This window comes from Elephas maximus, chromosome 11 (genome assembly GCF_024166365.1).
Source record: "Elephas maximus indicus isolate mEleMax1 chromosome 11, mEleMax1 primary haplotype, whole genome shotgun sequence".
Classification (NCBI taxonomy): Eukaryota; Metazoa; Chordata; class Mammalia; order Proboscidea; family Elephantidae; genus Elephas; species Elephas maximus.
The window spans coordinates 65,945,879-65,971,459 of NC_064829.1; the positions used below are offsets into that span (position 1 = coordinate 65,945,879).

At 45.8% G+C, this 25,581-nt stretch overlaps 1 protein-coding gene across 1 annotated transcript in view; it reads left to right on the plus strand.

Annotated features, from left to right (window-relative positions):
- The first annotated feature begins 5,095 nt into the window (after nucleotides 1-5,095).
- ST8SIA3 (ST8 alpha-N-acetyl-neuraminide alpha-2,8-sialyltransferase 3) overlaps nucleotides 5,096-25,581 on the plus strand; it is a 98,885-nt gene continuing 78,399 nt past the window's right edge. The window contains 4 exon segments of the mRNA XM_049902328.1: nucleotides 5,096-5,255; nucleotides 6,614-6,758; nucleotides 6,859-6,952; nucleotides 7,597-7,696. Of these exon segments, the coding sequence (XP_049758285.1) occupies nucleotides 5,096-5,255; nucleotides 6,614-6,758; nucleotides 6,859-6,952; nucleotides 7,597-7,696 (499 nt within the window).

Genomic DNA, 25,581 nt, shown 5'->3' on the forward strand with positions numbered 1-25,581 from the left:
GTTCCCATTACCATTTTCAAAATCCCATGGGGTAATGTGGAGTCTCAACATTTTAAGTCATGTGGTACGTAGGACCAAGTCATGAAAGAGTGAATGACTCAGCCAAATGTAAATAAGAGGACTCTGAGACTTGTACACCAATGTTCATTGCAACATTATTCACAATAGCCAAAAGGTGGAAACAATCCAAGTGTTCATCAACAGATGAATGTATAAACAAAATGTATGTATCAAAAAAATGGAATATTATTCAGCCCAAAGAGAAATGAAGTTCTGAGGCATGCTTATTGTTGTTAGGTGTCATTGAGTCAGCTCCAACTCATAGCAACCTTTTGTACAACAGAACTAAATGTTGCCCAGTCCTCTACCATCCTCACAATTGTTGGTGTGCTTGAGTCCATTGTTGTAGCCACTGTGTCAATCCATCTCAAGGCTATGACCTTTAGGAAGCAGATCACACGAGCCTAATTCAGAGAAGGACTTGGAGACATGACCAGACAGTGGGAGGGTTTACAGTGGGAGGGTTTACAGTGGAGCTGATGTTGGGGCACTAAAGGGAACTGTCACAAGCTGTTCCCAACTCAGGAGAGGCCAGTCCCTCCACTCCACCACACCTCTGTACCACTCCTGGCTGACATCTTTACACAGGTGAAAAGAAATGGAGTAATTAAATAGATGCAACAAACGTTACGCATCTCCTGTATACCAGGCCAGGATAAGGTATCACTGCAGAGGAGGTATCAGAGCCAACAGAGGTCTTCCCAGCAAAGAGCTTACAATCCAGCAACTATTGGCAGAACCAATGTGACTCTTCCAAGTCTTTCTGAAGAAGCAGTTTTCTTCTAGCCTGAGGTATCAAAAACTTGTGTTCTCAGCTCACAGGCAAACAGAAACACTTCTAAGAGCAGCTCCTGCTCATTAGAAGCCAAGTGAGAATGCACAGACACTCATAATAATTCAAAGTTTGTCTGCTAAATACCAGTCTAGAAAGGTGACTTTGTCAAACGGCGTTGCTGGTTCTAAGAATGACATGCGGCATCTACTAATGATGATTGCTGCCAAGCATAGCCATGCACCAGGCTCCTTTGTAATGTTCCAGAAGGTTCCATAGGGTAGACAGCTGTTCTGTTGCTGTTCTACCTTTATTTAACAAAAACGATCGTGATTTTCAAAGTCAAATCAGTTTGCTTTTCTACTCTAAAAACAATTACAAGGTTTTTATGCTTCAGTCTCCTCAGACTTTGAGCATCTTCTGAAGATAAATGGGTGTAGAAGAAAGGCATTTCCGCTATCTGAGAAGTTGTTACTTCACTTCTTGTGTCCTTAAACCCTCCCATGTTCAGGAACACATACAGATGGGATTAGAAGGTCTGACCCCATCTGCATGGACATTTTTGGGCCGGTTGATGAGGGGTTAACTGGGGCTAATTTTAAATGCAGGAGCTGAAAACATTCTCCCTGGAGAACCAATGACAGCATCTTCGCTTCGGATTACCAAGAGATGATGGCTTCCAGCTCACTGTCAGTTGCTCCAGGGATCTCAGAGAAATGATATGTACATGGACTAAATAGAAAACATCAAAATAATAAATGAAACTAATAATGCAAAGAGGGTTGGGGGAAATAAGTGTTCCCTTCTGACATGAGCAGAGCTGAAAGCCTTGGGGAAAGAAGGCTAGAATATTAAATGAAAGATGTAAACTGTAAAAATTGGAAGCGTAAATTTTCCTTTGAAATAAGGGACAGCCAGCAGTCCTGTTCCCAGGGAACCAAGCTCCCAGGAGCTGGTTTCTCTTCCAGGTTCAATCTAAGAAGGGCAGCCTCCCCCTCTCTTCCCTAAAGACGCCAGGAAGGGGTGGATAGGCAGATTTGCAAAGGCCTGACGTCCTTGTGTAGGGAGCCCTGGTGGCACACTGGTTAAGCGCTCAGTTGCCAAACGAAAGGTCGACAGTTTGAACTCACCAGCAGCTCCTCAGGAGAAGATGTGGCAGTCTGCTTCGTAAAGATTTACAGCCTTGAAAACCCTGTGGGGCAGTTCTACTCTGTCCTACAGGGTCACCATGAGTCAGAGTCAACTCAACGGCAGTGGATTAGGGTCTGATGTCCTTGTGAAATTAAATGCGCTGTTTCTGAGGGGGCGAGGGGCGGGTGAAGATGCAGTGTGAACAATTCCTTGTTAAACCTGTCATTTCTCTGCAGAGGACTCCTCACTACTGCCCCCTCTCCCCTGAGATGTCCAACCAAGGCAATAATGCCATGGTGGTCAAATGGGAAATCTTGACAAGGATGAACAGAAAACCCTAATGAGGCAAACCTGCTCAAATGTGGTCAAAATGTATTTTCAAGTGAGTATGGGGCCACAGGATGGAAACATGAAGATGTTTAGTCTGTTTTCCTTTAGAAAGAAGGAGTCAGATGAGGGAGAGACGAAAAGAGAAAGGAAAAGAGGGAAGGAGGGAGATGGGGGGAGGGAGGATTCTCTTGTAAAGATGAGACTGTCCTTACTATTTCTTGCCTGTTGTTTTTATTGGGTGCTATAGGGTCGATTCCAACTCACGGCAGCCCCATATGACAGAGTAGAACTGCCCCACAGGGTTTTCTTGGCTGTAATCTTTACAGAACCAGATTGCCAGGTCTTTCTACCGCCTATGGGTGGGTGCAAGCTACCAAGATATTATGATCTTAGACATGGTGCTGGCTTAATTTCAGTTGGTTGGTCATTTTCCATTCAAACTTCATTGGGAATACGCAGACATTCTCTAAGGCTGCAGCAGGCCAGAGAAGCTACATTTCATCAAATTCCATTGAACCAAACCCAGACTCACTCCTGCCCTTTCCTATTCTGAGCAGATGGAAAATGGAGGCCTCAGAGCTTCAAGGTCAATAGCACAGGCCAGTGGCTTAATCCCTCTGCCTGGCCCCTCAGAGCTCCATTCTTGCTCCACCCACAGTGCAGAGGGTGAGACCAGGATTGTCAACACCCGGGGCATATGCATGGTCCCTCCACCCCAAAATAAGTAACAAGTAGCATGTGAGGGACAGATCTGGGGTCCTTTTGCTCATTTACTTGGTGCGTGGCCTTAATTTATCAATGTATTATTCTTTCGGTAAGCCATTTATTGAGCACCGAGTGTGTGCCAGGCATTGGGTCCACAACCAACAAAAACCAACCCATTTCTGTCAAGTCACTTCCAACTCATAGCGACCCTATAGGACAGAGTAGAACTGCTCCATAGAGTTTCCAAGGAGTGCCTGGTGGATTTGAACTGCTGACCTTTGGTTAGTAGCCATAGCTCTTAACTACTGTGCCACCAAGGTTTCCAAAGTGAAACAAATGTGACTGGTGTCCTTGTGGAACTTTGTGAAGTGAACTTCAAACACACCCTGAACTCCTAGGGCATGTGGGAGGAAATAGGATTCCTGCTCTCCAAAGGTCTCCCTCTAGTTGGAGAGATTGTGCCTGAGCACCACAAGTGAAGGAAAAATTCCAAGGCCATTCACCTCCATTTTACAGAAGAGAGAAGTATGGGTCGAACAAGGTAGGTGATAGAAGCACGGCCAGAAACTTGGTCTTCCGGCTCTGAGTCCACTGCTCTGCGTGGCTGCTGAATGTGAGGAAGCACAACTTAAGTGCTTTCTCCAGTGGACGTTAGCCATTGTGGGTTTGGTGAGTCCACCTCTCAGTCCTCATGGCCAGAGTGCAGCTCAGCGAATCCTCCCTGATCAGCAGGTAGAGCCTTGAATCATTGTCACTGCACCTTTGCAGCATAAACCAGCTCACCCTGATGAGATCACTGAGGGTCCCTTGGAGAAGCTTCCTGAACAGTTGTGCTGTAAGGAAGAAAAGAAACAGCCTAGTGTCTCTTCCTGAATATGACCACTGTGTACCAGAAAGTGCCTTCAATCAATATTTATTGAATGACTGTTTCCAATCTCTGATGTCCTTGCCCTCAACATCACTGTACTTGTTTTTAACAGCAGAGAGCCATAGCGGCAGCCACTCTCTGGAAAGCACTGTTTAATTTCATAAAATCCCCACTCATTTCTTCCTCCAATATTTACTGCACACATACCCTTTGAAAGACACTAAGCTAGGTACTGTGGAGACCACAGATTTTTTTTTTAATGTGCTTCTGTGAAGTAAGGGAATAGTATTGGTTAAGTGGTAGAATTCTCACTGACCATGTGGGAGACCCAGGTTCGATTTCTGGCCAATGCACTTCCCGTGCAGCCACCACCCATCTGTCAGTAGAGCCTTGCTTGTTGCTATGATGCTGAAGAGGCTTCAGCAGAGCTTCCAGACTAAGATAGACTAGGAAGAAAGGCCTGGTAATCTACTTCCAAAAATCAGCCAGTGAAAATCGTATGGATTACAATAGTCTGATCTGCAACCAATCATGGGAATGGCACAGGACCAGGCAGCATTTCACTTGGTTATGCACGGGGACACCGTGAATCAGGGGCTGACTTGACGGCAGCTAACAACAACAACCAGGAGGAATGGTGATGACAACAACTGAACTTCAGCATGCCAAGATTTTTAACTCTTGCTTTCCCCTCTCTGGGAGGTAAGCTGAATTATGCACCCCTCAAGGATATGAGTGTACAAGCGGGTCCTTAGCCAGTGGGTGAGGCTAGCCTAGCCACATGCCTGTGCAAGTCTCTTCTTGTTAGTGTCTATGTCAGCACTGTCCAAATTGGTAGCCACTGTCCACATGTGGCTATTTAAATTTAAATTAAATAAATTAAAATTATAAATTCAGTTCTTCAGTTGCAATGGCTACGTTTCAAATGCTCAAAACGATATGCAGCTACCGTCTTGGACAGCACAGAAGTGGAACGTTCTCATCATTGTAGGTAGCTCTGTTGGGCAGCACTAGTCAATGTGGCAACTCAAGTGAAGGGGTAAAAACACTGTTCTGTGAAAACAAAAATGGTTTCCATAAGAAACTAAGCGCTGTGCAGGCGATGAAAGTGAGAAGGAAGTAAAAAATTGTTCTTTAATTGAAAATAAACATTACATGGAAAAAATTATCTGTTGTGATGAAGGGAATTTGTGACTTGGGTCACTCCAAAGGTCTGGGGCACATCGCTTATGGATGTCACTGTGCAACCACTGGGCCATGCCAAGGGTGACAGGCGCTACAGAGAGGGCACACCCAGCTGCAATGTGCACACAGAGAGGGAGGCACTGGCTGGTTATGAGGACCAGGAAATTCTTCCTGGAGAAGTGCCGGCCGAGTTGGACTTGGAAGGTTCAGTGAGGTCCATATCTGCAAAGATGAGGGGCAAGCTCTGCAAGGGGAGCAAACTGTGGGAGACCTCCTTCCTGTGTCCCTAGATGCAAAGCAACAAGGGAGAGATGTCCAGAAACTACAAGAAGTGCATTTGAATTAAAAAAAAAAAAGCTCACAATACAAATGAATTACACTGATATCTATATAAGTGTGATCCTTGAGGTTTTGTGTCCATTTGGCTGGGCCACTAGTCTCGGTGGTTTGGCAGTTATGATGTAGTTTGGCAGTGGTATAATGATGAGATCACCTCCATGATGAGATTTGATATAAGGGGATCACCTTCACGATGGCATCTGCTATGAGTAGCCAACCAGTAGAAAGGGAGTTTCCTTGGGAGTGTGGCCTGCATTCAATATAGGTGGGCTTTCTGGCAAGGCTTGTGGGCTTTTGCTCACACTGAATCTTGCAGCTGGCTCCTGTTCATCTGACCTCTGGTTCTTGGAACTTGAGCTAGCAGCTCACCTGCCATCTTGTCTGTCGTTCTTCGGATTCGTCAGTCTCTGCAGCCTATGAGCCAGAGCCCTGCTGTTTGACTTGCTGATCTTGGGTTCACCAGCCCCTGCAGCTATGTAAGTCAGGAGAAGCCTCCCGCTTGACCCACAGACTTGGGACATTCCAGCCTCTACAACCACATGAGCCATTTTCTTAATATAAATCTCTATGTATTTATTTACACTCTTTACTGGTTTTGCTTCTCTTGAGAATCCAGCCTAAGACAATAAAGCACATAAAGCACCACGTAACAGTTAATAAAAATTCTTGGTGGGATCCATTTCCCAATGGCCAAAGTTTTCAGGAACTATTAACAGCCCTCAAGGAGCCCTGGTGGTGCAATGGTTAAGCACTCAGCTGCTAACCAAAAGGTTGGCAGTTCAAACTCACCCAGCAGCTCAAAGAGAGAAAGACCTGGTTATCTGCTCCTGTCAAGATTACAGTCTAGAAAACCCTATGGGGCAGTTCTACTCAGCACATGGTGTTGCTATGAGTCAAAATCAACTCGACAGCACCTAACAACAGCCCTCAGTTCTATTAGTTCTTTCTCAAACGCTGTAGGACTTAAAAAGTAGGACTCTGCTTCCCCAGTCCTGGTTTACCTGGAGAACTGACCTCACATTCTAGCTTCTCCAGACTAAGAGAATAATAACGTTTATCACAGCAGCCATTTACTGTGCATTTTACTGGAAGCCATGCACCAAGCTAAACATCTTGCATTGCGAGTGAAATTCCTTTGATCGTCACTCTCCCTTTTGAAGCTCGAGTGCTTCCTCAAGATTCAGTGACCTATAGTGAGAACTCCAGGTGCCCCTTTCCTCCAGCCCTTCATTGTCCCTTGCTGTCCCTGGATTCTGGGGCCACCTGGATCCATGGCTCCTACCTGCCCTTCACCAGCATCCATGAGGAATCTGGCCTCACCAAGCATCTCCTGAATGTATTAGACTCCCAGGAAGATTCAGAGGAGAGGTCACCCGGAAGAACCTTGCACACCATTTCCCATTTTATATGCCCCTCCCTCCTCCTGCTTCCACCTCTGAGCTCTCTGTTCCCCACCCCCCGCCCCCAGTTCCCAGTTCCTCTTACTCTACTTGGCAGAGCAGCTTCTGCTTCTTCTGAAGCCTGATGTGGTCGATACCCGGGCTCTGGGGGCACACGCCCAAGTGGGCTAATCAAGGGATTCTTTCCACATCAGAGGCTCTCTCTCGTACCAGCTCAGAGTGAAATGGTCTCCATCTCAATTCATATTCAGGATCTCACGCCATCTTCTCAATAGCTTTATGTGGTATGCAAAATTATTGCCCTCATCTTGCAAATAAGGAAACTGAGGCTCAGAGCGGTGAAGTGGCACGATAAAGGTTATGCAGCGGGAAAGTAGAAGGACTGGTTTATACACACAGGTGTCTGGTTCCAAAGCCCTGACCCTGAATTCCGCCCCCCACCCACACACACATACACACACACTGCCTGAATTCACCCAGTCCCTTGTACCCCCCGCCTCAAGGGAACAGGGACAAACCCATCAAAATAAAGTGGGTTTGCAAAAGCTTTTTCCAAGCCCTTTAAAATGACTGGGAAAACAGAACCCTCTGGAAGACATGTAAAATGCAGCTTGGCAAGAATTCTAATGAGCCCATAGGCTCTGCTGTACACATCCGAACCGTATCTATTGCAGGCCAGCAATGAGGGATTTATTCCGTCCATGAATCGGAGAATAACTATTGTTATTATTTAGCATTGATTAATTGCTCCTCAGGCCCTCTTAGGCCTCTCCATACAGTTCTCAGCAAATCATTACACTTCCCAGGTTGCCCGGGCCCTGACATTCTGGGCAAAGGAGCTGCACGGTGAGCCCTTCAAGGACAAGCCAGATCTCAGAGTGGCCGGGCAAGAGGACCCTGAATGCGGTAGCCCAGTCCACAGCAAGAGGCTCCACTAGACTCATTCCTGGCCCTGGCCTGAAGCCCTCAAGGGGTCACGGCCGTGACCCAAGCAGAGGGGAAAAAAACCACAGACCTCCATTTCCTACCAGAGAAAACCAAGCCGCTTTGGATGTCTTCCGTCATCACTGAGGTCGTTGGGAAATGCGTACATATTGCATAATGATGAATCAGAAGGAAGAGCCCTTCAGGGGTAATTACAGAAGCCAACGCCTCTGCCACAATTGTGCAGGCCTGATTAAATGTAATGCTGTAAGGGAGCCAGTGCAGTGAATTTTCATTCCGACATCCAATAACACTCCGTGACCCTTTGGATATTGTCCTCCCCAGAGGTCAAAAATATGAATAAATTATGTCTCTGACAACCTTGACACTCAGTAAGGTGGGATGAAAAGCTCTCTGGGAACAAAAACCTGACATTACATTTGTGATCACAGAGAATAAAGGAAAATCCATATCCTAATTTTGCTAAATTTAGGCTTGAGCAGGAGAACAGAGAATAACATTTGACGCTATGTTTATTCAGGAGGCCAAGGGCTCTCGGAGCTCAGAGCCAAGATACCCACTCTGTCATTCGATACGAGGAAGGGAGTGACTAGCTCCCACTGACAATTTTTATTGATTAAAAATTATTAAGCCAGGGACAAAGCCATGCAAAGGAGTTGGCGCCAAAACAATACTGTTCAATAGTTGGTGGTGGTGCTTCCAGCTAGCTGAAATGGATGTCCGGAGGATGGGGCCATCCGTCATGGGTGAGAAGCCTCATTTACAGGGAGACAAGCGAGACAAGGCAATCAGCCTGGAATCTGCTAAGCCGGGGATTTATAATGGGTCGGCCAAGGAAGGCTGTCTCCTGTTGTGGGTTGTGTTGGTGGGAGGGGGAGACTGGAAATAGCCTGGAAGGAGAGGAGTGAATTACTTGAGGGCCTTGGGGAGGTCAGGTTTGGGATGAAGGGAAGGGGTCAGGGTGAAAGAACCATCCGTCCATCCACCCCCGCCTGGGCCCTATCTGCCTCAGGTTGAGAGACCCAGGACTCAGGACGTAAAGCCCACCCACCGTGTCGTTGACACAGCCAGAAGCATGTCCAGGCAAGAGTAGACCATCACTCCAAAGGCTGAACTGATGCAGGAGGGGAAAGAGCAAACACCCTTGGCCTTGGACATCATGGCTTTGATTTGACTGTGTCAAGGGGGCCATCTGAACCTGCATGCAGCCAGGGAGGGTTTCCTTCCCCTCCTGATCCAAGACCAGAGGCATAGACTTCTTGCCAGTAGGCATGACCCCCAGAACACTATGGCTAAGTGCCCAGCTATTGGTGGCTCTGTTGGCATTCACACTGCACAGAACAATGAGTAGACTGGGTTTTTCACCACAACAGACTTTACAACTTTTTTACCTTTGCCCTGTTTTCCTGTGTGCTTCCCTCTGTGGCTTTGATCATCCCTGGCCCTCCAAATGGAGGCCCTTGGAGGTACAAATGGTTCACACACTCAGCTGCCAACTGAAAAGTTGGAGTTCGAGTCCACCAAGAGGCATCTTGGAAGAAAGTCCTGGTGATCTACATTTGAAAAATCAGCCACTGAAAATCCTACGGAGCACAGTTCTCCTCTGACGTATATGGGGCCACCATGAGTCGGAATGAACTCAATGGCAGCTGGTTACTGATTTTGGTCCCTCCAGATACTTCCTTGGAGCCCAGGTGGTGAGTGGTTAAGCGTTCAACTGCTAACCAAAAAGGTCAGCAGTTCAAATCCAGAAGCCACTCCTTGGAAACCCTCTGTCCTATAGGGTCGCTATGAGTTGGAATTAACACAAAAGCAACGAGTTTGGTTTGGTTTAGTTTTTAAACACTTCCTCTGAGTGCTCCCAGGCAGTACAGGGCAGTGGTTAAGCACCCAGTCACATTGCCTAGGTCCTAAACCTGGCTTTCCTCTTCTTGGTGCAGTGGATGCTGTTGTATGCCACCCAGATTCTCCTGCTGGGCCCGTTGGTGTCAAGTCGATTCTGACACATAGCAACTCTATAGGACAAAGTAGAGCTGCCCCATAGGGTTTCCAAGGCTGTAAACTTTTATGGAAGCAGACTACCACCTCTTTCTCCCTGAGGAGCGGCTGTTGAGTTCAAACCACTAACCTTTCAGTTAGCAGCTGAGCACTCGACCCTGTGCCACCAGGGGTCCTTCCCTGCAGGACCATTTCCCCAGCTGCAGGGAACAGTACCATGTCAGCCAATTTGGAGCTGAAGGCAAAAGGAAAAAGCAGTGAGAGTGATGCTGTTTTATTTAAAATTTTGAGATATATTTGTTTTTCATGGACTTTGCATCAATTTAAATCCTGGGTACACCCTGGCCTGCCCAGAGGACTCCCATCAGTTTGCTGTCTGGGCTCATCTTCAATGTGAAACCCAAGCACAGCGCCTACCCCAACTATTGTTTCACAGAGGCCATGGTAAACATAGTCACTATCATAAACGTCTTTTATTGAGTCCCTACTATGCATCAGAAATTTTTCCATTTCATTCTCATGGTTGCTGGGTGGAAACCCCAAGTTTTATTTGGTGCAACTCGTTATAGCCAATAAACAAGAGATAGAGGTGGGAGAGTAAAAAGGTAGCTTTATTTCGTTGTGCAAGGGAAGGAAGAGGGGCTGCTGCCTCCAAGACTGCTCGCGGGCAGCTTGGAGAGGCAGGCTTTTACCGAGAGCAGACAAGGAAATGTAAATTTATCATGAATATTCAGGATCCACCTTCGTTCAGGCGTCCAGAGTTTGAGGATGAGTACGCATTTTCTTCAGACAAGGGTTTGATTCCCCGGATAGAGGAAGAGGTTGATTTTCCTTCATTAGCATGTTAGGTCTCCACCCAGAGGCCAGGTGCTTACATGTATTTTTCATTTAATGAGCTAATAGGTCACATAAAGTGCTAAGATGGCGTTGAAAACCTGTAGAGGCCAACTATGGCCATTCTGTGGTTATCTTGTCAAGGACAATTTCAGAATGTGCAGCCTCTTCTGCTCAGTTTAAGAGGATAAGCCAGAGCAGGTGTCTCCTAGAAGGGCTGAGCTCTGAGGCTGCCTATCTCATCGGATCACCCTATGGTGAAAAAAAAATATTTCCCCCATTTCACAGATTAGGAAACTGAGGCTGAGCAAGGTTAAATAACTTGCCAGAGGTCAGACATCCACGAAGTGGTGGAGTCTGGATTTGAACTCAGTTCTCTGACACAAAGTCAATGCTTTATCCTGCTGCCTCCCTGGTACTTTTTGTCTCCAGTGAGGAAGTGGAAGGTGATGATAGAGCAGTCCTCAGTGTCCCCAGTCTCAGAAGTGGTCCTTGTAGAAGTGAGGAGACACTGGGTCTGTCCTTCAGGGAGTGGCTGGTGTTGCCCTGGATCCAAACTGCTTGATTCTACTACAGATCTTGCCCAGCTCACTCACACACTTCTGGGTTCCCTCCTCCTCTTCCAGTCTTCAAAAGGTAAGAACAAACCCCCAATGAATTCTGTTTTCTTTGAATCCCAAGCACAGAAGCCAAAAAGGAGCAGCAGATGCAGAGGGGGCACTCTAAGAGTCCAGCAGGGTAGCCTCTAGGGTCCGGGTGGCTCCCTCTACTTCCGACTTGTGGACTCACGATTGATCTGGCTGCTACCACCTAGAAGGGCTTGCCTGCTGGAGACTTTCCCTCCCACACGGCATCCTTCTGGCTGCTTGGAATTTTTCTTTTTGGCACAACCTGAATTATTTGGAGGCTGCTTCCATGAGGAATGAAAGCTGGCACAAGAGAGGAGCCTGCTTGCACTGACCGTGTTCCCACCCTGGCCAGGCTGGGCCTTGAGAAATGGGCCTCTGCCCTCCCTCACAGGCCCACCAGCAAAGTGGGGCCAGACCAGTGTCTTGGGGAGACACAGGAATGAGCTGCTCTAGTGGACACCCTCCCAGCCTCCCCACCAAGGTTCCCCCACCACCACCCTCAGATGCCAGCTGCCATTTCCTGCCCCAGGGAAGCACATTTGGCACCATTTCTTCTGAATGCAGGTATAGACTCAAAAAAGTGAAGACCATGAGTGCTTAGCACAGGGCACCCTGAGACTGCGAGCCTTGGAGGGAAGGTCAGGTCACACAGGCAGGGTGGGGCAGAAGGAAGGCAGCCAGAACCAGCAGGCACCACGCTGGTCTGGTCCCACTGTGAGACCTTGAGCAAGTTACTGCCTCAGAACTTCCTTTCATCATCTGTAAAATGGGAGTGTACTCATCCCGTGGACATTTCTTGAGTGCCTCCTGTGTGCTCACCACCTGCCAGAGGACAGAGTAGAACATGTGCTGCAAGGGGTACAGTGGACCACAGGCACAGCACAAGTCACCCCCAGGGTTCTGTGAAGGTTGGTGTTTGCAAGTGGGCTCAGCAAGTGGGTGCTCTTTGGATATAAGGGATTATTTTGTCACACACATAGACCTGGAGGTACTGCTTGAATATCCATATCTACTAACTCTCACCTTTCATGAACATGAGAGGTGAAAATATGGAAGAGAAACTCAGAGAATGGATTAACATATTTTATATCATTTACTGTTTATGAAAAGGAACCCTGGGGGTATAATAGTTAAGTGCTCAACTGCTAACCAAAGGCAGATGGTTCGAACCCACCAGCTGCTCCTCAGGGGGAAGACCTGGGCATCTGCTCTCATAAAGATTACAGCCTAGGAAACCCTATGGAACAGATCTACTCCTTCCTATAGGGGCACTATGAGTCAGAATCGACTCAATGGCATACTACAATATTTTTACAAAAACTATTTATTCATAATTTCCAAAAGTTAGAAGCAACCAGGATGTCCTTAAATGAGTGGGTGGATAAACAAACTGTGGTTCATCCATACAAAGGAGGATTATTCCACGATAAAAAGAAATGAGGTATCAAGCTACAGAAAGACACGTAGGAGCCTTAAATGCATATTGCTAAGTAAAAAAATCCAATCTGAAGATGCTATATACTGTATGATTCCAGCTATATGACATTCTGGAAAAGGCCAAACTATAAAAAATAAAAAAAAAAACTATAGAGACAGTAAAAACATCAGTGTTTGTCGTGGAGTCAGGGGGAGGGGTGAACAGATGGATCACAGGATATTTTTAGGGCAGTGGAACTATCCCATATGATACTGTAATGGTGGACACATGACGTGCATTTGTCAAAACCCATAGGCCTATACAACAGAAAGAGTGAGCCCTAATGCGGACTGTGGACATTAGTTAATGATGTATTAATGTTGGTTCATCAACTGTGACAAATGTACCACAGAAATATAAGATGTTAATAGAAGAAATAATGTACAAGGGAAGTCTCTGTACTATCTGTACATTTTTTCTGTAAACCTAAAACTGCCCTAAAAAAATAAAGTCTATTTTAAAAACAGAGAGAGACAGGAGGGAAAGACAAACACACATGCGCGCGCATACACACACACACACACACACACACACACAAAATCCTATAGCAGAGATCAAGAAAATAAACCTGTCCTTGAAATCAGCAACCAACCCCTTCCCATCTAGTAGATCTCAGTTTCCAACCTTCTACCTTTAGGCTTACTCCTTCTTGATGACTCTTCTAGGTTTGGTCCAGCTGTTGTGCCTTCTGCCCTCTTCTTCTCCCTCTCCCTCAACTTCAAGCTGAGTTCTTGGTTGAATGAGTTCAGACATTAGGTATCTGTTCAGACATTAGACCCAAGAGTAGAAATGTTGGCTTTCACAGGCATTCATTCCTGACCTGATCTGCTGCTTCGCAGAACCCTCATCAAAGGCACTCTTCTCCACCCATATAGTCCAACATCCCTCCCTGTCTTTTAAGGTAACTCTAGAACCCAAGAGAGAAGGCATACAGGAGCCAGGCTTAGACTGGGCCTCTATACAAGAATTTCTCTATGGGAACAGAGTGAGTTTGACTAAAAAACAAATACTGTCCCTTCTAGGGGAAAAACACACTCCTCCAAATTCTACCCCAGCCTCTCCCCAGTGTCCAGGAGGGGGATCCTAGAGCTGGGGGTGGGAGGGAACACTCAAGCCCCCCTGCCCAGGCCCAATGGTGAATTACAGACAACGAGGCATGGGCTTTGGAGTCTGGGCCTGACTCAATTCTAGCTCTGCCATATACCAACTGTGTGACCTTGAGGAAGAAGCTTAATCTGCGTTTTGGGACTCCTCATTTCTAAAATGAGGACGATACAGTGGCATTTGCAACTCTATAAGGGTTGGATTCTAAAGTCAGTGCCTAAGTAAAAAATCACTGCTGGTCAGAGTCACCCTTGAAAACCCATTAAATCAGCCGCATTTCAGTAATAGGGTTTCCATTCTCCTCACTGGGGATCAACCCAGCATCTCTCGCTGCACCGGTAGGCGGTCCCTCAGCTGGGCAAGGGAGGATGTGTCTTCAGGGGCCGTGCTCTGTGAGAAATTGCTGTTGTGGTCAGGTGCCATAGAGTTGATTCCGACTCATAGAGAACCTACAGGACAGAGCAGAAGTGCCCCACAGGGTTTCCAAGGCTCTAGTCTTTACCGGAACAGATTGCCAGGTCTTTCACTCACAGAGCAGCAGGGTAGGTTCCAACCACCGAACTTTCAGTTAGCATCTGAGCACTTAACCATTACACCATCAGGGCTTCTTAGCTCTCTTTAAACATTATAATGATATTCCACACAATAAGACATGCGCGCTTTGAAGGGCACTCAGGAACTGAGTCCAATGGGGGAGAAAGGAGATTTATGTTCCTTGTCTCATCCTTACTCCATGCAGGCAGCCTTCAAGTGGAACGATGGGCAGAATGGCCCTCGCTGCTTAGTAAATCTCTTTCCTCTTTTTCTCCGTCTTAATGAGTAACCACTGCCGTCGAGTCAATTCCGACTCATAGCATATACAGCTGTATCTGTGCAAGTTAAATGTGCAAATACCTACTCCACAGGGATTTTGTGAGGATAGACACAGACGTGCTTAGTCCTGTACCTGGGACATGTTAAACACTGAGTGTTAGCTCTCACTATTATCATCGTCCCTTTCATTCAAGTAAAGGAAGTCCCTGGTTGGCACAAATGGTTAAGAACTTAACTATCAGCAGAAAGGTTGGCAATTCGAACTCAGCAAGATGTGCCTCAGAAGGCAGGCCTGGCTATCTGCTTCTGAAAGGTCACAGCCTTGAACGCCCTATGGAGCAGTTCTAGTCTGCACACACGGGGTCGCCATGAGTCAGAACCGCCTCAGCAGCAACTAACAACGAATCGCGTAAAGAGCTCTGGACAAAGAGCTATAAGGCTTTTGGTCTTAGTCCTAACTAAATAAGTACGTAAATAAGTTGGGTAATCTGTACGTTAAGCACGTAGGTACGTATGCACATGTGTATGAAAGTAAGTAACTAAGGCATATCTCCCCGGGCTTGTTTTCTCTCGGTAGAATGTAGGTTTGGGTGTATGCATTTCCTTCCAGCCCCGACACTCTGGAGTTCCAAAACATGTGGAGCTTCAGGACATCAGTCAAGACGCCACCTCAGAACTTCAGGGCTTGCTTTGAACCCAAAGGGGGTACGAGGTCAGTCACATCCATAAATATTTCAGGATCATTCTGCACCGGGCCAAAGGCTAACACGAGTTGGCCTTCTTGGGCTTGTTGTGCAGGAAACCAAAAACTCAAAAGAACAGAGTTCTGTGTCTTGAAATTGAGACTTATATCTAGCCCTTTCCCATCTCTTAACCACAATTGTTTTGCCCCTCTGGTTCCTGATGTTTGTAGGAAAAAAAGTTGCTCTAGCCTTCTGACTTACATTGTTCTCCAAATAAAAAAATGTAGATTCTACTATATGCCAAAAAGTGTTCAGCTGGGTAAGGCCAAGGCATCGAAGCCCATTGTCCTAAGACAGTCTTCATTCCATAGCCCCAGTCACCACCACCTTCTGTCTCCTAAGACAGTTGCTTCTGTAAACCTAAGACCTAACCAGAGCCAGCTACGTAATTAGCTGGGTGCAGTGCAAAACGGACATATGGCCCTTGGCTAGGGGCAGAAAGTCAATCTCCACTTCCAACAGGCCACCCACAACCCACCGTGGACAGGTAATCCCCAAAGTATTGCAACTTCTACACTGGGACATACTCAGTATCTGGATTGGAGGTAAACCAGAAGCCCTGATGAGTTGCCTGACACCTTGCCCCTCCCCAAGGTACAAAAGAGCACACACCTAACCCCAACCCTCCCTGGACCCAAGCTCAGGCCCTTGCTAGAAAGGTAACAGAGAGCAGCTGTGGTTGTAAGGAGGAAACAGGGAGAAGGAGGCTGAGTGGAGCCTGGGAGGCCAAGGGACGAGGGAACAGGCAGCTGAGAGCTTGTCCAAGAAGGCAGAGAGGTGGCAGAAGGTGAACTGCGCTGAACCGAGGCTCCAACTCCCAGCACATGCTCCATTGTCTCATGGAACTTCACTTACCAAGCACAAAGATAAAATGTAGAATTTAGACAGCAACTGCAGATCATTAAACCCGAAGCAGAGGCCCTTCTGAGCACATGGCCCTGACTGCACGATCTTACGGGCATGAAGCTTAACTTACTCATTCTTCAAAGGAGACCCAAGCTCTCGGTTTGTGAGCAGTGGGACAACGGCAGAGGCGCGAAGAGCATAGGCTTTGGAGGCAGGTCAGGACTCAACTCCGACTTGGGTTGTCTCACTTACCCGTAATGACCAGTAGATCAAGTGCACAGTGTGATGGCTTGCCCCCTGCAAGGAGTAATAAGCAGTCAGTATTCCTGACTTAGTGGTGGGTTTCCAACGACAAAGCTTCAGAAGCCGAACTCAATCCTAGAGCTGCTCCTGTGAATCTGGTAGGAATCCAGGAAAAGGGGAGAAGAAAAGAATATCAAGAAAGGAATGTGGATGGAAGCATAGGAAAGATTTGCCCAGAGGCTAGCTCACAGGAGCAGGGTTAGAAGTTACAGAGCTGGGGGTATTACCAGTGAGGATCCAACAGTCAAAAGGACATTTTACTTCGGTCTTTCAGAGTGAACAAAGACACCCCAGTGCAAGGAAGAAGGAGTAGAAGGGGAGGGCCATGACAAGGAACAATCAGTCATTTGGGAGAAATTAAGCTTGTGTGAGTTTAAATATCCATTTGAATATAGCCAAAATGCCTTGGAATCCTGTGCTTGAAAGTAATTACGGTGATGGATTTTGCATTTTGTCACACAATGCAATTAAGGGGTAGGATTTAGCCAACATCTTAAGCCTATTAAGAGATCTGGATGGAAGCTGGCCATGTTTTCAATGACTTTGATGAGATTGCATCTCCTTTGTAGTGCTCTCCTGAAAAACACACCGCGACCACCCATCCCCAGGTGGGGCCACGTGTGTCCTGGGCATGCTACCCCAGCCGTAGGAAGCAGGTAACAGCCAAGGTGCCAGGGGAACCCGCCCAGCCTCCTCCTCCATGACTCTGCTGCACTTTAATATATCACCATCGTGGCCCCTGTCACCTCTGACAGCAAATATGATTTTAGCTGTCAGACAGCTGACAGAAAACAAAACATAATTTACAGCCAAATTCAGCCTGCGGAAGCGCACACCTGGCTCCCAGTGGTGTGAGCTGCAGAAACACACCCAAGGGCAGGATTTAGCTGGGCCAGCTAAGAGTGGGCGAAGCCCCCCTCCCAGGCCTAATGAGTGCCTGCAGTCGGAGGAATGGGAAAAGGGGCATATAGTTACTATTTCTTACAACTGTAATTTCTGAAATACGCTTTGAGAATTTTATTACTAATAATACATTCTGCCGTAATTATGTTAGCAATAAATTGCCTACTGGAAAGATATATATATATATTTTTTTGCCAATTCCAAGGGGAAAATGATATTTTATTTCTTTCACTGTCTGCTTTGCAGATTGGGCCTTCTGAAGTGGCACTGGAGAGTGTCCTATGCCCTTGGAAAAAGATGCAATTTGAAAGCCCCAACTTTTCACACTGGCTGCTTGGGGCTGGAGGGGATAAGAAAGGCTTGGGAGAAAAGACTGGGGGCAGGACTGAAGCTTGGAAATGTCGAGATCTGTTCTCTAGCATAGCAATAAGTTCTCAGAATTCAGCGGTGCAAGTGTACGTATGTGCGTGCTTGTGTGTGTCCTAAAGGAGGCAAATTTGCGTTATAAATAACTAGAATGATCCAAACAGTGTCGGTAATGAGAAATCTGAGCTGTTTTTGAAAATGGCAATGTTGCACTGTGGATTCTTTTAAAAGATGCTCATCAGCTGTACTGGGGCTTCGGGCACAGACCCCGAAGCAAGGAAAGCTGGCTCCTAGTCTGGTTTGCTCTAATTCCTTGTGCAGCACCATTCAGTACACGGTAATGATAAAGCACAGTCAGAAGCTGGACCAGTCTCGCTAATCAGGTTCAAATCACTTACCGGCCCTATGGTCTTAGAAAAGTCACCCATCCTAGGCTTCACTCTTCTTACCTGTGAAATGGAGATGAAAAGGAAATCTACCACAGAGGGCTGCAGGAGTAAATGAAATGAAGTATGTTAAGGCGTAAAACACAGTGGCCAGCACATAGCAGCTGCTCAATATGGACTATATATTTGTTCATTCTGGAAATAAAGGCTGCATCCATGGGATGCCCAAACATCCAAACAACATGTGGGAAAAGTCAATTGTTACAACATTTAGTCTACAGGATCCAAACAAAACATTGGAGGGTTGCCTGAAGTTTCTGCATTCCTCATAGAAATGTAGCCCCGTGCAGGCTCACCCAATAGAAGGCGGTGACCTCAGGGAAGTGAAATGGATGCAATGAGACATTGAGTCTTGTCCCTCCCTGGCCATAGGCCAGAACACTGTCCCACTCTCCCCTGAAACTAACACCACCTCAAGCTACCTGCTGTCAGCTAAGCCCAGATACAACCGCCGATATACGTACACCTATATCTGCAATGGTTAAGCGCTTGCCTGCTAACTGAAAAGTTGGTGGTTTGAACCCACCCAGCAGCTCCACAGGAGAAAGACCTGGCAATCTGCTTCCACAAAGATTACAACCTAGGAAACCTTATGGGGCAGTTTTACTCTGTCATATAGGGTCGGTATAAATCAGAATTGACTTGACAGCACCAAACAACAACATCTGTCACTTGTACTCTGACCTCCCAGAATTATGGTCTGCGAGAGCAGAAGAAGCCTTGGGGTTCATCTAGCCAGTGGTACTGAGATTCTTGGGTGCATGAACAGGACTTGCAGACCTGTTAAGCGTGCAGGTTCTCAGGCCTGATCTGGAATCAGAAGGCCTAGGGTGAGTGCCAGGGCTGCACTTTTAACAAGTCCTAAGTAATGCTGATGGCCCACACTTTGAGCAATACTCATCCACAGAAGCCTTGAAATACAGATGAGAAAATTAAGGATCCGAAAAGTGTGGTGACTTAGCCAAGATCCTAGAGCCAGCCAGTGGTAAAACCCATTGTCATTCTGATCAAAAGTAACAACAATATCAACTCAAGACGGTCAATTCCTCAGTCCAGAGAACACACCTATCTTTCCACCTCCTGTCCCTCCCCCACCTCTCCCCACTTCCCAAATCTTCGTTACAAAGATGGAACAAAATCAGAGAGATTAGAATTTGGAGCAAGAATTCTCTGAATGAACATTGGGGGCACTCTAAACCCTGGAAAACAACTATGTATATTTATTTTCTCTGACCCTGCTCTTTCCATCTCCTGTCTGGTTCCACAAAAGGTTTGAGACAGTAAAATCTGTTAAATATGTGGTATGCAGAAATGACCAAAAAGCTGTTAAAAAACAAATAGTCAAACAGCTAAATAAATTCCAAAATTCAAATTCAAAACTGGAATTTTAGCCTAAATTAACATGCTGTGTAATTAATACTTGTGCCTGTATGACCTGGTAGTGCCACAACAGAGTCCCTGAGTAGCGCAAGAAGTTAAGCACTCAGCTGCTACCCAAAAGGTTGAAGGTTTGAGTCCACCCAGAAACACCTCTGAAGAAAGGCTTGGTGCTCTATTTCTGAAAGATCACAGCCACGGAAGTACCTAGGGAGCACAGTTCTACACTGACAGACATGGAGTTGCCGTGAGTCAGAATCAGCTTGTCAGCAATGGTTTGGTTTTTTTAGCTTTTAATGCCATAAGGTTTACCTCACAAAAGATCATTTGATACATATCCATTTAGGGTTTAAAAAAAAAAATCTTTTCAAGATTATCAGAGGAATCCAAGGTGGAGGTGATTTTCCCTCTCATGTACTTGAACTTGGGAAGATTTTCAAGGTAATAGTTGACATATAAAAGACATTTATAATAATTACCTAGATACTAATGACAGTTTGGACAATAAGGAGCCTGGTTCCAAAGTTCCTTGATCAGCAGTGTTTGCAATGACTAAGAGCCATGTAGATGGCAGGCATTGACTTTGCCTAACCTTTGCACTTGTAATAAAAGTGCAATAAAGTAATTGGTTAAAATAGAGACATGCCTGATAAAGAGTATTTGCTTTTTAAAGTAACTGGCTAAAGTAGGAACATATCTGATAAATGAGTTTATGGGGGGGCGGAAGGCCATCCTTACTAATTAGTCAAGATTCTGTTTCCTACATGGATTCCTTCTTTAACTCTTTGAAGAGAAATGAAGCAATGGGACAATGAAATACTCTATAGTCTTATCCAGCAACATGCATACTCATCAAAGAATAGACAGCTATTTACATAGTATAACACTTGCTTCGAAATGCCCTTCCTTCCCCATAGTAGAAAAGAAAGCATTCTATGCCACATTTAATCACAAAATGGTGGTTCCCATCAGGGCACTAATATGCTTAGACCTCCTTTGCTGGAAAGTAAGAGGCATTGAAATGCAAAAAAAGAGACTCTCTAAATACCCCAGTCTCTTAATTCATTGGGATCCACACTAGAGTTGAAAATCCATGAATGTCTTGACCAATCTTATTTCTTTTGAGAATCTACTCTATGTTAAAACCTACCATTGCTATCGAGTCAATTCTGACTCACAGGGACCCTATAGGGCAGAGTAGAACTGCCCTATAGGGTTTCCAAGGAGCTGCTGGTAGATTCAAACTGTGGGCCTTTTAGTTAGCAGCCAAGCTCTTAACCACTGCACCACCAGGGCTCCCTGCTCTATATTAAACCAAAACCAAACCCATTGTCGTCAAGTTGATTCTGACTCATAGGGACCCTATAGGACAGAGTAGATCTGCCCCACAGGGTTTCCAAGAAGCGGCTGGTGGATTTGAACTGCCAGCCTTTTGGTTAGCAGCTGAGCTCTTAACCACTGCACCACCAGGGCTCCATGCTCTATATTAGGTCCCTTTTTAAAAAGTTCCAATTTTTAATTAAAATTTTATTTCATAACAATTAAATATATAAAGGACGATATTCAGTGTAATTATGAGTAGACCAGAATACATTATACATTGCAATAGTAATAGGAATGACAAGAACAAGAGTATCATAAATAAGCAGGCTTTAACTGCTCACCTTTTTTCTGTCCCTTAATAGCAATTAGTGGACCTGGAAGGCAGCCATACTAGCCCCGGACACCATATAGAATGGAGACCACCACCCAGGAATTGATGCTCCCTGAGCTGTTCTTGGCTTGTCCCTAGCAACTAGTTTTAATGGAGACATTTGAGTTGCAATCTTCTTCTGCCGAGATAAACTCTCTCTTCCCTAGAGGCCCCCAGCCTTGAGCTGATTTGAGGGGAGCTAAGGAGTCCCTGGTGATACAAACGGTAAAAGGTTGGCAGTTCGGATGCACTCAGAAGTGCCTCCAGAGACAGGCCTGGCGATCTGCTTCCAAAAGGTCACAGCCTTGAAAAGCAATGGAGTAGTTCTACTCTGCACATGTGGGTCACCTTAAGTTGGAATTGACTCAATGGCAGCTAACAACAACAACACAAACCTTTGAGGACTTATTCTTATGCCAATAGAGCTGTTAACAGAACCCAGCAAAGGGAGAGAGAAAATTCCCAAGCTATAGCACACCCTGCCCTGGGACCCAAGCCTGGAAGAGTTGAGTAACAGCCACAGACAGAATAAAGCTGTGCCTTCATAATGAACTAGCATTTATGATGTATCTGCATAGACACAGCCCTCTTCTGGGAAGTAGTATATTACCCAGATGAAACCCTCTGTATGCCTAAACCAAACTAAACCCATTGCTGTCGAGTCGAGTCCAACTTATAGTGACCCTATAGGACAGAGTAGAACTGCCCCATAGGGTTTCCAAGGAGCAGCTGGTGGATTGGAGCTGCTGACCTTTTGGTTAGCAGCCGAGCTGTTAACCACTGCGCCACCAGGGCTCCTTCATATGCCTAATGCTTCCAAATTCTACTGCATCATGCACTAACTTTCCCTCACAGTTAAAAAACAAAGACTCATTTTTCAAGACTTGTCTATTTACAGAGGCAAATTCCAATTAACCAGAACCCAATAAATTAAAATCTTTATTTGACTGGATATTGCCACTTCAATTTAAAAAAAATGAAATAATTACAAGAGCAAACATGTAAGTAGTACTTACAGGTTCCAGGAGCTGTACTAAGCCCTTGACTTTTAAGCTGCATGAAACTATTATTATCATGATCCCAGTTTTACAGGCGAATAGCTAGCACACAGAGAACTCATCACATCTATGTCTGCAGGGCTGGAGAGCAAGCACTGACACTCAGAATACAGCTAAATTCCATGTGAGCCCCAGCTAGTAAAGATTTAACTCTGGTCACTAGATTGGACTTTTCAAAGCCTCAAGAAGACTTAGAGGCTTGGGAATATTTGGAAAACTTCATGTTAAAACCAAATGAATTGAGTGATGAACCTGCAGGTGTTCAAGAGATTAATGTTCCACGTTAATTTCCCACTTGTATACCTTCCCTCTCCATAGTCCTCCCTGGCCCTGTGAGTCACCCATCTGCAGATTAAAGTGCCCTCGACATCCAAAGTGATTTCCAGAAGACAGAGGTCCAAACACACCCATCTTCAGGCACTAGAAGATTCAGGATGCAGATATTAACACAAAACACCTCAGAATCACACTGATGCCAAGTTGACCTGAACAAAAGTCTCAAAGAGTGCTTTGATAGGCTCCTAAATGATAGTCTTCTCTACTGCTAGACTTTAAAAGAAAAGGTCCAACCATCCTGGGGCCTTTTAGTGCATCAGCAGGCCCTGAAAGAGTTAATAGAACTGTTTTCTTACCAAGGAAATAACTGGGACTGTGAGGAGGACTGTGTGAAGTCATCAGGTTTAAAGAAGTGGAGCCATTCTCTGCCCCTCCCCCAGCGAATGCGGAAACACTCTACCTGTGTCCATCAACAGCATGTAATAGTCATACGTAATAGCAAGGGGCCTGTATTGAGCATCTACTATGTTCCAGGCTCTAGTCTAAGTTCTAGACCTGTATTATGTCAGTTGATCCTCATGACAACTCTATGCTGTAGATTCTATTTTTACCCCATATCACAGATAGAGAAACCGAGGCATAGAGAGGTTGAGTAAGTCACGTACAGATAGCCAGTGATGGAGAATTCAGCCTCAGACAGTCTGACTCCAGAGCCTAGGACGAAACCATCCATTTGCCTTCAAATGGATTCCAGCTCATGGTGACCCCACGTGCGTCAGAGTAGAACTGCGCTCCCTAGGGTTTTCAACAACTGATTTTTTGGAAGTAGCTCAGTGGGCCTTTCTTCCAAGCCACCTCTGGGTGAACTCGAACCTCCAACCTTTCAGTTAGCAGCCGAGCTCTGAACCTTTCGCACCACTCAGGGACTCCAGGTACTTAATAAGTGATTATCGATTTGATTAACTTAGAGACTAATGCGCTTTGCTTAGTAATAAGCAGATGTCACCAAAAAACCAAACCAAACCTGTGGCTGTCAAGTCTATTTCAATTCATAGCAACCCTATAGGACAGAGTAGAACTACCTCATAGGATTTCCAAGGCTGTAATCTTTACAGAAGCAGACCGCCACATCTTTCTCCTGCCGAGCGGCTGATTATCAGCCGAGTGATTAGCCACTGCGTCACCAGTTCTCCTAGTAAATGTTAAGTGGCCAGCACTCTGATAAGGCCGTAATGTCCAGTTCCAAGAACAGGAGGGCAACCTCCTCTGAGGGAAAGTAAAGGAAAAGAGGAAGGATTTGCTAGAACCTGAAGGACACGGCCAAACACAGCTCTGTGAAGATGCCTGTCCAAAGGCTTCACAGGTGTCCCGGGGCCCAGCTGGCACCACACGCCTAGTGCTGAGATGAGTTCTGGACAACCCCTGGTCTGGGGAAAGTCATGGGGCTGAGCACAGCTCTCCTCACCCTCTGGTCACATCGGCAGCCAGGAAATTTGAGGACGAGGAAAAGCCCTAATCCCTCCTCATGATTTTCCCTACAGGTCACAGGATACGCATGTGGGAAAGATACCCCAGAAAAAGTCTTAGTCCAAAAGTTCTTAAAGGTTGATAGGCAAAGTAAACTCTAAGAGTGATCTGGCTCTTATTCACCAAGGATCAGAAACTCACTCCTCACAAACCCACCCTGAACATCCTCAGGATGCCTGATGCCCTCCTGGAGCATTCCTTCCTCCTACAACCCTTCAGGTCAACTCGTTCGGATGTCTCAGACTCTGTGGAATTTCTCAAGACTGCTTATGGTGTTCCAAAAAAAAAAAAAAAAAAACCCATTGCTATCCAATTTCAACTCATGCTGACCCTATAGGACACAGTAGAACTGCCCCATAGGATTTCTAAGGATTAGGTGGTGAATTCAAACTGTCAACATTTGGTTGGCAGCAGAATGCTTAAGCATTGTGCCACCAGGGCTCATATGACGTTCAGGGTTGGCCATATTCTTCTTGTCTATGAATCTGAAAGCAGAGGGAAGGGCTACTCCTGGGGCTCTGCCTCAGGCTCAGGCTCCTTTTGTTGTTTCTCCAGACGGAAGCTTCCAGACATTCAGGCGTTTTGTGGAAGGCTTCGTAGGGAAGTTAGCGATGCGAATCCTGCTGTTATTGCCTTTGGACTTTCCTCGATTTAAATTGTGATAAATCAAGCCCAACTTTGGGAGTTTAGATTTTAATTTAAAGGTTTCATTTCCCAAACTGTACATTTGTACAAATGGTTAAAACCAGAAGGCAATGAACACATTAAACCAGTTGCCATCTAGTCGATTCTGACTCATGGCAACCCCATGTGTACAGAGTAGAACTAATCCATAGAGTTTTCATGGTTGTGACCTTCTGGAATTAGATTGCCAGGCCTTTCTTCAGAGGCACTACTGGGGGGATTCAAACCACCAACCTTTCAATCAGGAGCTGAGCACTTAACCATGTGCACCACCCAGGGTCTCCTAAGAAGAACATTAGGGATTGGAATACTCCACCCAGAAGGTTACAGTAAATCCCCAGATTAGAAACATCTCATTTATGGACAACTTGTACTTGCCCTTTAATTTTATGTAAATTTGCCCTCACTTTGAAACGATTGAATCAATCCTGCTCACAACAAATTCTTCATCAAAATCCATTTCATTTGCTGCACATGCAGCATTTAAATCATTGGAAAGGCCTTTTCTTGCACTAAAATAAGGCTAAATAAGAACTGTATGCACCTGTTTCAACTTACCTACAAATTCGATTTAAAGACGCAGTTTATGAATGGATCTCATTCGTAATCCGGGGACTGCCTGTAATTTCGTGAATGTTCTGTAAGAAAACTTTATTTCCAACAGCTGGTGGAGTTAAGATTACAGGGAACATAGATTCTGGGTGGCATACCCAATTCAAAGTTTTTCAATAGCGATTTCTAGGCCTACGAGCCCCAGACAATATACATC